The following is an 11,971-nucleotide window of genomic DNA, read 5'->3' on the forward strand; positions in this document are numbered from 1 at the left end:
CTGGGCAGCGTGGTACAGGGAGAGATGTGCAAGACCAGTAGCAGTTGAAAGAGCAGGTTGGGACTTTTAAGAAAAGCTGGACAGACACAAGTCCATGTGTTGGATCTGTTGCACCTAAGGGTACTGAGAAAGTCGGATGTGATTCCAGAGCCACTGTCCATTCTCTTCCAATGCATCTTGTATTATCAACAGCTTGATGTCTAGTTGGCAGCCAGTACCAGCGGATGCCTCAGCGGTTGGTCCTGGGGCCAGGATTGTTTTCTTCAACATATTTATTAATGAGCTAAGTGATGGGTTTGCACCCTCACCAAGTTTGCAGATGACAATAAGCCGGGGAAGAGGTAGATACACTGGAGGGTCCAGAGTGACCTGGACAATTTGAAGGACTGGGCCAGAAGAAATCTGATGAGGTTCAACAAGGACAAGTTCAGAGTCCTGCACTGAGGCTGGAAGAATTCCAGGCACGGTTACAACCTGAGGACTGACTAGCTACGTAACAGTTCAGCAGAAGAGGACCTGGGGATTCCAGTGGATGAGACGCTGCAGATAAGACAACATCCTGCCCTTGTAGCCAAGAAAGCTAATTGCATATTAGGGGCATTAGGAGAAGCATTGCCTGCAGATCCTGAGAAGTGATTATTGCCCTTTATTCAGCACTGGTGAGGCCACATCTGGAGTATTGTGTCTAGTTTTGAGGCCCTGAATACAGAAAGGACCTGAACAAATTGGAGAGATTCCAGTGAAGGAAAATGAAAATGTTGAGGGGGCTGGAGCACATGACATATGAGGAGGAGCTGAGCAAACTGGCTTTTAGTCTTCGGAAGAGAAGGGGGGATTTGGTAGCAGCCTTCCAGTATCAGGGTGGTAGAGTCCAAAGAGGCTGGGGAGAGGCTGTCCTCAGTGGTGACAGATGACAGAACAAGGAGCAATGGGCTCAAGTTGCAGTGGGGGAGGTCTAGGTTGGAGATTACTGTGATGCCCCCCTCCCCCATTCTTTACTAAATGGACTTATGGAAGCAAACATGCACATCTCAAAGATTCTTTGGACAAAATATCCCATGTAACCTACCAATCTTAATGTCACAATCTGCTGGATCTGTATCTCTTCTTTCGTAGTATATATCATTCTTGTGAGTAAAGTTATATATATGGAATATGGTTCATCGTTCCTTCAGCACTTGTACAGGGAAGTTATTCCCAACATTCTCCAAACACTTCCTGGATTTTCTGTGTCCTGCTGTATTGGTCTCCCAATAAATGTCAGGGTGATTAAAGTCCTCCATGAGAATCAGGGCCTGCGATCTGAAGCTTCTCTCACTTGTCTAAAGAAAGTATCGTCTGCATCCACCTGATCTGGTTTATAGCAGACACCAACCACAACATCACTGCTGTTGCTCCCGCCTCTAAGCTTAATCCAAAGACTCTTAACAGGCTTTTCTTCCTCTATATACTGCCGCTCTGAGCAATCCTAGTGCAACTCCTCCTCTTTCTCTCCCCCACTTGTGCTTCTTGAACAGTTTATACCCTTCCAGGACAGTGCTCCAGTCATATGAGTCGTCCCACCAAGTCTCCCTTATTCCAATCAAATAACAGTTCTTAGTGACAGGGCTTCTAATTCTTCCTGTTTGTTTCCCAGGCTTCTTGCATTCATGTACAGACATCTTAGATAATCCTCCTTTGTTGTTCTTTCCTCCTTGCATTTCTTCCTAGTATTCTACTTCCCCACTCACCTCAGGGCTTAGGTCACCGTCCCCCAATGAACCTAGTTTAAAGCCCTCCTCACTAGGGGTATGTCTACACTACAGCACTAATTCGAACTAACTTAATTTGAATTAGTTAATTCAAACTAAGCTAATTCGAACTAGTGCATCTAGACCTAAAAACTAGTTCGAATTAGCATTTTGCTAATTCGAACTAGCATGTCCACATTGAGTGGACCCTGAACTGAGGTTAAGGATGGCCGGAAGCAGTGCCGGCAGGGCATCAGATTAGGACTTAGAGTGTGGAGCTGCTGTCTCAGGCCAGCCGAGGGCTGTGCTTAAAGGGACCCGATCCCCACCACGGACAGACAGTTCTCAGGGGTTCCCCTCTTACAAAGCAGTCCTGGCTTGGAGTGCCCTGAGTGCCCATACTCGGCACATCACACCACTCGGACATCAGCCCGGCTGCACTTGCCGCAGGCTGCCATCCGGGGGGGGGGACGGACAATCGGGGGGCTGCAGGAGAGCTTCCACACTGAGGAGCCCACAGAGCCACCCCAGTCCTCCCCATCAGGGGCTCGTACCCCATTCCTCCCTCACCTCCTTCCACTTGCCCCTCCATAGCCCCCCTTCCTGATGTACAAAATAAAGGACACGTGTTCAAAAATAGAAACTCTCTTTATTGAACAAAACTCGAGGAGACTGTGAAAAGGAGGTGGGAGAGGGGAAGAGAGAGGGTGGGAGAGGGGAGGGCAACTAAAACGATCAGGGGTTTGGAACAGGTCCCATATGAAGAGAGGCTAAAGAGACTGGGACTTTTCAGCTTAGAAAAGAGACGGAGGGGGGATATGATAGAGGTCTACAAAAGCATGAGTGGTGTGGAAAGGGTGCATAAAGAAAAGTTCTTCATTAGTTCCCATAATAGAAGGACTAGAAGACACCAAATGAAATGAATAGGTAGCAAGCTTCAAACTAACAACATAAAGTTCTTCTTCACAAAGCAAATAGTCAACCTGTGGAACTCCTTGCTGCAGGAGGCTGTGAAGGCTAGAAGAATAACAGAATTTAAAGAGAAGTGAGATAAAGTCATGGAGGTTGGGTCCATGGAGTGCTATTAGCCAGGGGGTAGAAATGGTGTCCCTGGCCTCTGTTTGTGGAAGGCTGCAGATGGATGGCATGAGACAAATGGCTTGGTCATTGTCTTCGATCCATCCCCTCCGGGGTAGCTGGTGTTGGCCACTGTTGGCAGACAGGCTACTGGGCTAGATGGACCTTTGGTCTGACCCAGTACGGCCATTCTAAGCTCAGGGCTCAGGGTCGGGGGGGTCTCAGTAGACCACCTTGTTTTCATGGAAACCTGCTCCTGGGTGGCCAGGCTGGCAGCTCTCCTGCCCTGGATGGCCACTTTCCTGTGCCTAGTGCGGAGGTCGTGGATGAGGTCCACGATGTCCGCACTAGACCAGGCAGGCGCCCGCCTCTTGTGGCCCCGGGCAGGCTCCTGGGAGCCGCCAGCCTGGTCCTGGGAAGAGGCGGAGGGCTGGGTGGCAGCGGGTGGCTGGCTCGAGCCATGCCAGGTGGAGGGTCTGCTGGCTGAGTGCTGGCAGGTTTGCACCTGGCACGGGCACCGTAGCCAGCCTGTGCCCCTTTATGGGCTCCGGGGCCGGAAGGGGGGCAGAAGAGTTTCCCTGGTGGTGCCCAGAGTGGCCACCAGGGCAAGCTGGGGAGGTCTAGCCTCCCACTAGTTCGAATTAAGTGGCTACACAGCCCTTAATTCGAACTAGTTAATTCAACTAGGCATTAGTCCTCGTAGAATGAGGTTTACCTAGTTCGAATTAAGCGCTCCGCTAGTTCGAATTAAGTTCGAACTAGCGGTTCGCATGTGTAGCGCCTATCAAAGTTAATTCGAACTAACGTCTGTTAGTTCGAATTAACTTTGTAGTGTAGATATAGCCTAGGTTTGCAAGCCTGCCCGTGAAGATGATCTTTCCTCCCTTGGTTAGGTGGATCCCATGTCTTCCTAGCAATCCTTGTGCCCGGAACAGAGTCCCATGGTCAAAAAAAACAAAGCTCTTTCTCTGACACCACCTCTGCAATCACGCATTTACTTCCATGATTTGATGATCCCTACCTGGAACTTTTCTTTCACCAGGGAGGATGGACGAGAACACCACTTGCACTTCAGATTCCTTTATCTTTCTTCCCCATGCTACATAATCTGCAGTGGCCCACTCAAGATCATTCTTGGCCATATCGTTTGTTCCTATATTGAGAAGCAGGAACGGGTTGCGATCCAAAGGTTTGATCAGATTTGGAAGACTCTCTGTCACATCCTGAATTCTAGCTTCTGGTAGGCAGCACACGTCTCGAGATTCCCAGTCTGGACAGCAAATAGATGACTCTGTCCCTTTTAGGAGGGAGTCCCCGACCACCACCACCCATCTTATTTGTGGGGGGGAGGGTCATGGACCCCATCCCTAGGACTACACATCCTATGCTTTCCGTTATGTGATGTCTCCTTCTGATTTCTTCCCTAAGAGGTCCTTGCCAAAACATTTGTCACTGTAGTGCCTGTGCAGAAAGCCTGAAAGTGGTAACTTACCTCTACAGGAATGGAGGATACCTGAGTTGGCTTCCTTCTCCTGGAGGATACATGATGCCAGTTTTTTCCTTGTCCTGTACTGCCCTCACTGGTCCTTTAGCCTGCTGTGCCTGCAGGATTGAATATTGCCTTCTAGCCAGGAAGTCTTCATCTTCTCTCATAGAACTTAAGGTTGGTACTTGGGCCTCTAGTCCTTTATTCTTCTCTTTCAATATGATGATCAGCTTGTACAGATGAAATCCCTTCTGTCTTCCAGGTGGAAGACAAACATGGCTCACACTGTTCAGGGCACAACAGCTGACCTTTCACTTGCCATTCTGCCTTCTGACCAAGAGAGTCCTCAGATGGTGTTTTCATTGCCCCCTGAAGCTTGAAGGGGAGGACAGAGCAATAAAAAAGAAGAGAATAAAAAGCAAGACAAACCACCAAATACTGTGGGGCTCCCTAAAGGTGAACTCCCAGGCAAACTCCCCTCCGTTCACTCCAGCTACCCTTTCTATAAGGCTGCTGTCTCAAAGCTAGAGGCCCGTCTCAAAGCTAGAGGTCCATCTCAAAGCCTTGCCTCCAATCCAATCAGCCCCTGAAGGCCCACCTGGAACAAAGGACTCCCAATTCACACCTTTCAAACTGCCAAACAAACAGCCAAACAAAGGCTCAGACAGACAGACAGACACTTGGATATTCACCACACCAGCTCACAACACAGCCCCACAAAAGCCACACTTACCTTATCTTCAGCTGTAATAATTCTATAAATGAACTTCGCAACACAGTAGGCTCCCCCCTCCCTCCCTGTCCTTCCCACAGCCAAAAGCCCACTCCGACCAAACTCTGCCTGCCCAGCACTGTTGCCTCTGGGGCTTTGGGGTTGCAGTTTGGGCTGCCTGGAGAGGGCATGCTGATAACCATACTGCTGGGGGTGCATGGCTAAAGTTGTGATGTGCATTTGTGCAGTGTTGTGCTTGTGCAGTCAGTGAGCTCTGGCTAGTGGAGATACACATTTCAATGGCCTGAGTTTTCTTTCCCTGGCTATGTCAGGATGCATCAGATACATTATGGGTGTGTCCCCCTTAGTGACGTTTTCTTAGCGCTAACACATATGAGCATTTCTAAATGTGGTTACGCTCCAAGGCACAGTCGGCTGTGATGGGCCATCAGAGAGTTTGGAGCCAAAGTCAATTGCAAACCTTGTTAAAGGCAGTAGGTACCTAAATCCCTCCCTGGGAATCAATGGAAGGAGCAAACAAACCCCTTTGTCTGACACAAACAGTGGCAGCCAGTGAGGAATCTCATCTCAAGATACCAGGCCATGTGGCCAGGTGAGATCTAACCTGCGGGGCTAGCGGGGTTGCCCTGTTGCAAATGCAGGGGCCAGGCTACAGACCAGTGCCTGGGTATGCTGTGGGGGAACAGGCCACGGGAATTGGTTGTGAGTTTGACCCCAGAGGACCCAGGGGCAGAGCTATTTGGGCACAGGCCTGAGCCCTGGAGATACAAGTGTGGGGCTTTCTGAGCAAGGAAACTACCTGCTGCTATTCATCTCCAGTGTGCTCAGGCAAGCGGGCTCTGTGAGTCCATCCTTTGTAAACCAACAAGATGGCGCCAAGAACAGACCTGACCTGCTCATCCAAATGGAATCAGTGTGGCAGCCCCAAAGACTGAACATAAGAATTGCCATACTGTGTCAGACCAAAGATCCATCAGTAGTGACGGATGGCAGAACAAGGAGCAATGGGCTCATGTTGCAGTGGGGGAGGTCTAGTTTGGATATTAGAAAAAACTATTTCCCTAGTGAGTGGAGAAGTGCTGGGCTGGGTTCCCTAGGGAGGGGTGGAATCTCCATCCCTAGGTGTGTTTAAGACCAGCTTGACCAGCTTGGCTGGGATGATTGAGATGGGGTCAGTCCTGCTATGGGCAGAGGGCTGGACTCAATGACTCCTGAGGTCTCTGCCCGATCTAGGCTTTTATGATTCTATGTTGAATAGGACTGGTCCTAGTACAGACCCATGGGGACACCACTAGTTACTTCTCTCCATTCCAAAAGCTGACCATTTATTCCTTCCTTTGGCTTCCTGTCTTTTAACCAGTTACCAGCCCATGGAAGGACCTTCCCTCTTATCTCATGGCAACTCACTTTGCTTAAGAGCCTTTGGTGAGGGACCTTGTCAAAGGCTTTCTGAGAAGCTAAGTACACTGTAGCCACTGGATTCCCCTTTGTGTACGTGCATGACGATCCTGTCAAAGAACTCTAGTAGAAGGGGCTGTTTAGAAATTTGGCTGTAGGTTACGTGAAGGCTTTTGCCCCAGGAACATTAATCCACATTTCCTTTTCAGCTCCCCATTTCTGTAAACAGCCACGAATTTTGGTTACAGCCTCTGCACAGGCTGTTTCTCTGAACCCAGCCCTTCTTCTCCTCTCCCCCAAGAATGTCTCCTAGATGCTCAGGGGATCAGTGTGAATTTTTGCAACAAACTTGTTCCCCTCACTCATATTCCCCATAAGTCTCTTCCCACAAGGCTTGGAACCTCCCAGGCCTTCATCGCAGACAGTAGCAGAGCCTCGCACCAGGCCCTGTGCCCCATCCCACCCCATTCAACCAACTCCCCATAGCAACATCATTTAGGCCTGTGGCTGCGTGATCCCCCTCCCTCAAGTGAGCCAGTGGTTTGGTACCGATGCCACCCCCAGGACAGGTACCTGTGGCAGGCTTCTCCTACCTTCCGCCTCTGCATCTCGAGCTCATGTTGATGTCGCTTTTCCATCTCCTTTGCCTCACGCTCATGCTGGCACTCCTCCTTCTGGCGCTGCCTCTCCTTTTCTTCTCTCTCCCACTGGCGCTGCCTCTCCTTTTCTTCTCTCTCCCACTGGCGCTGCCTCTCCTTTTCTTCTCTCTCCCACTGGCACTGCCTCTCCTTTTTTTCTCTCTTCCGCTGGCGTTCCTCCCACTGGCGCTGCCTCTCCTTCTCTTCTCTGTCCCACTGGCGCTCCACCTGCTTATGCTGCCACTCCTTTTCTTCTTGAGCCTGCTGGCGCAGCCTCTCCTTTTCTTCTCTGTCCCGCTGACGCTCCTTGTGCTCCTCTTCCCCTCTCTTTTGGCTCTGTGGAATTATGCAAAGAAAGGCAACTGAGCACTGCTGAGCAACGATCCAGCACCCAGCACTGCACACAGCTCAGCCCCCAAATTAACACCACCCGGGTAACCCTGGGAAGTGACTCACCCCCCACTCAGCACAGGAAGGTGACTACTCCCCAAGGTCCTTGCAAATCCATCTGGAGGGAAACTTTCTGCCTGACCCACCTTGAGCAACTCTGAGCAGGTGGGCAAGATCCAGGTGGCAAAGCCCCAAGGCCTGTTCAGTGCTCCCTCTGTAGCTGTGCCCACCCCGCTGCACTGAGGGAAGGGGATTTATAAACGTGCCTGGGCACAGGGGGGTTAATTCCTTCCTGACCCCTGCTGCTGGCTGCGTGAAGCCTTGAAGCATGAGCCTCGGGAGCACAAGGCCTCTGCCAGCAATGAACCCAGGGCTGCTGAGCCCCGCTCCCACCCTCACAAGCAAACCTGTTACCCCCACACTCTGGCATTTGTCCAGCTCTCTGCTGCAATGAGTCAAGTCCTGTGACCCCAGCTCCTCTGCCAGAGCCTCCAAGAGGCAAGAACCTCTCTCTGAATGTGTCCCTGGCTCCTGGCAGGGGTGTCAGCAGGGGAGGGGGGAAAGGTCGACAAAAGCAGCAAGCCAAATGCACTGCAGCAGTAGGAGCTGTGGGCAGTGGGGGCTTCAGCTGGAGCAGGGCTGGGTGCATCTGGACACCCAGCTGCCTGGAGGGGCCATCCTGCCTGGGCACATACGGATGACACGGCCACAATGGGGCATCATCACTCACTAAACCTCTGCTCACATGCTGAGGGAAAGGCCTGGGACCCACAGGAGCAGGCACCACCACTATAGTTGGGTGCGGGGGATACAGATAAGGAAAGGGGAATGTTGTATTTGTAGGGTCCCTGCTCCATGCCCAGTGCAATTTCTGGAAGTGTATGAGAAGAGGCAGTGTGGGAGGGGGGGGAGCAGTGAGTTCCATGGTCCTGGGATTCATTAAACAACCGGCCAGTGAACGGGAGACATGTGGGCTCGGGAGAACTGCGTGAGGTGGGGAGGTAACTGGCCAACCAGTCACAGCCACGGAGGGACTCAGCATGGAAATGGCCAGCGTGGAAGGGGAGCTCTGGAGGGATCCACAGGGGTCTGGTCTGGACCCAGGGCTGTTCACATCCCTGTGAATGCCGGAGGGGGTGCAGAGAGGTCACTGATCAAACTGCAGAGCACTCCAAGGGGCTGGGCTGCAAACGCTTTGCAGCATGTAACCAGCTGTCTCCAGTCCCTTTCCCCAGCTCGTCCAGACCCGTCTGTGCTGTAGCTCTGCCCGCCAAAGGCAAAGGAGAAGCGCTGCATGTGGGGAGGGCAAAGCAAGAGCCCCCCTCCACAGAACGGGCGTGACTGGCTTGGCAGCAGCACTGCTGGGAAGGGCCAGGCAGCTGTGGGGGAGCAGAGGGTATGTCTACACTACAACATTAATTCAAACTAACTAAGTTCAAATTAGTTAATTTGAACTAACAGATCCAGACTGAAAAACTAGTTCAAATTAGCATTTTGCTAATTCAAACTAGCATGTCCACATTAAGTGGACGCTGAACCGGGCTTAAGGATGGCCGGAAGCAGTGCCGGCAGGGCATCAGAGGAGGACTTAGAGCGTGGAGATGCTGTCTCAGGCTAGCCGAGGGCTGTGCTTAAAGGGTCCCGACCCCCACCCCGGACAGACAGTTCTCAGGGGTGCCCCGCTTGCAAAGGAGTCCTGGCTTGGAGTGTCCGGAGTACCCACACTGGGCACATCACAGCACTCGGCCATCAGCCCGGCTGCACTTGCCTCAGGCTGCCATCTGGGGAGAGGGGGCAATTGGGGGGCTGCAGGAGAGCTTCCACCCCCAGAAGCCCACAGAGCCAGCCCAGTCCTCTCCATCGGGGGCTCGTACCCCATTCCTCACTCACCTCCTTCCACTTACCCTTACCTAGCCCCCCTTCCTGATGTACAAAATAAAGATAACGTTTCTTCCAAAATGGAATCTGTCTTTATTGAACAAACCTGGGAAAGACTGGGGAAAGGAGGTGGGAGAGGGGAAGAGAGAGGGTGGGAGAGGGGAGGGCAACTAAAATGATCAGGGGTTTAGAACAGGTCCCATATGAAGAGAGGCTAAAGAGACTGGGACTTTTCTGCTTAGAAAAGAGGAGATGGAGGGGGGACAGGATAGAGGTCTCTAAAAGCAGGAGTTGGGTGGAGAGGATGCATACAGAAAAGTTCTTCATTAGTTCCCATAAAGAAGGACTAGAGGACACCAAAGGAAAGGAATGGGTAACAGGCTTCAAACTAGTAACAGAAAGTTGTTCTTCACAAAGCAAAGAGTCAACCTGTGGAACTCCTTGCTGCAGGAGGCTGTGAAGGCTAGAACTAAAACAGAGTTTAAAGGGAAGTGAGATCAAGTCATGGAGGCTGGGTCCATGGAGTGGTATTAGCCAGGGGGTAGGAGTGGTGTCCCTGCCCTAGGTTTGTGGAAGGCTGGAGAGGGATGGCATGAGACAAATGGCTTGGTCACTGTCTTCGGTCCATCCCCTCCAGGGTCCCTAGGGTTGGCCACTGTCGGCAGACAGGCTACTGGGCTAGATGGACCTTTGGTCTGACCCAGGACGGCCATTGTAAGCTCAGGGCTCAGGGTCGGGGGTCTCAGTGGACCGCCTTGATTTTCATGCACACCTGCTCCTGGGTGGCCAGACTGGCAGCTCTCCTGCCCTAGCCGGCCACTTTCCTGTGCCTAGTGCGGAGATTGTGGACGAGGTCCATCATGTCCACACTAGCCCAGGTGGGTGCCTGCCTCTTGTGGTCCCAGGCAAGCTCCTGGGAGCCGCCAGCCTGGTCCCAGGAAGAGGTGGAGGGCTGGGGGGCATAGGGTGGGTGGCTCTGTGCTGTGCCAGGTGCAGGGTCTGCTGGCTGGGTGCTGGCAGGCTTGCACCTGGCACGGGCACCGTAGCCAGCCCGTGCCCCTTTAAGGGGTCCGGGGCTGGGAGGGGGGCAGACGAGTTTCCCTGGTGTTGGCCAGAGTGGCCACCAGGGAAACCTGGGGAGGGCTAGCCTCCCACTAGTTCGAATTAAGGGGCTACACAGCCCTTAATTCGAACTAGTAAATTCAAACTAGGCTTAATCCTCGTGGAATGAGGATTACCTAGTTCGAACTAAGTGCTCCGTTAGTTTGAATTAAATTCGAACTAACGGAGCGCTAGTGTAGCGCCTATGAAAGTTAGTTCGAAGGTAAAAGGTTCGCAGACGCACGAGGGTAAAAGGTTAATCAGGCCTTTCAAAAACTGAGGTCTGAGGCAGAGAGCAGGTGGAGAGTCCATCCACTGAGGGGTGCAGGACAGACATAGAAGCCATGGGCACTCACTCAGACTATGCCTAGACTGCAGAGTTTTTCTGCAATACTGGAGGTATCCTGGAAAAGCTCTGCCATGTCCAGGGAACAGTTTCTGAAAAAGCAGGCACATTCTTTTGTCATCCCTGTATTCCTCTCAGTGAGAGGAATAAGGGATGTTCTGAAAGAGAAGGCTTTTCCAAAATTTAGCCCCATGTAGACGGGGCAAATTTCAGTAAAATCTCTTTCAAAAAAAAAAAAAGCAGAAAAATCAATTTGCGGAACTTTTCCCAATAGAACTCTGCAGTGTAGATGTAGCCTCAGACTAACAGCAATGCCAATGATTTCAGGTGCACACAATCATCTGGCACAAATCTGCACTCTCCCTGTGATGGGGCAATAGATGGGAAGTTGTGCCCAGACTGAAAATGTCTCCTCCTTGGCAGTGTATGTGGCTCTTGTGGATTCATTTCATGTCTCCTCACCCACAACACAACTCTGGGAGTATGTCTACACTGCATCCCTAGTTTGGACTAGGGATGAAAATGGAGACGACCGAAGTAGTTAATGAAGCGGGGATTTAAATATCCCACTAGTTCGAATCACAGCTGATTCGAACCAGGAAGTGTGCGCCGGGATGCATTACTCCTCATTTTTTCTCAAGAGAAAAGAGTCTTGCCCTGGATGTCCAGATGGACAGTCCAGAGGGAAATGTCCTTCCTGGTTGACCACTTGCATTGTTCTAAGGAAACTCTCCCTCCTGAGAGAAGAAAGGTCTTCGAGGGAATGTTGCCATGGCTACATGGCACCTGAGGAGTGCAGACTTAGGGCCTGGGCTAGGCCGTCTTGCACCCACCTGTGTGTCCATGGCCATGAGGGGCCTGGAAGAACTTGTAGCATCCAGATCTGAGTGAAGAGCATAAACCTCTCGCAGGCCTGAGCTATTTGTGGGTTGACAAAAGACCTCCACCAGCACCACAGGCCGGAATGGAGTGTGGAGATGCGGGGAAACGTTCTCTCTGTGGGGGGAGGGAGAGCAGCCATCATGGCCACCAGCTGACAAACCCATCTAGCCAAGGTGCTGGCTATTCACAAGATCACTTTCCTGAGGGAGGGGACAGAAGACGTTGCCTGGGCCCTGTGGGGTGCTTGGTGAGATCAGAGAACAAGCTGTAGACCCCAGGCAGGGGGGTTTGAGCATGAGTGGAGGAGTGAGC

The 11,971-nt window shown here is 51.8% G+C and overlaps 1 protein-coding gene across 1 annotated transcript in view; it reads right to left on the reverse strand.

Moving 5' to 3' along the window:
- The window catches only part of LOC149521869 (guanylate-binding protein 1-like), a 125,701-nt gene extending 118,186 nt beyond the window's left edge, over nucleotides 1–7,515 (reverse strand). The window contains exon 1 of the mRNA XM_089772591.1: nucleotides 7,018–7,515. Coding sequence (XP_089628717.1) covers nucleotides 7,018–7,062 — 45 coding nt within the window. The 5' untranslated portion in view covers nucleotides 7,063–7,515. The remainder of the gene's footprint in view (nucleotides 1–7,017) is intronic.
- Between the last annotated feature and the right edge of the window lie 4,456 nt (nucleotides 7,516–11,971).

The sequence above is a fragment of the Pelodiscus sinensis genome, chromosome 22 (genome assembly GCF_052426305.1).
Source record: "Pelodiscus sinensis isolate ZL-2025 chromosome 22, ASM5242630v1, whole genome shotgun sequence".
Lineage (NCBI taxonomy): Eukaryota > Metazoa > Chordata > Testudines > Trionychidae > Pelodiscus > Pelodiscus sinensis.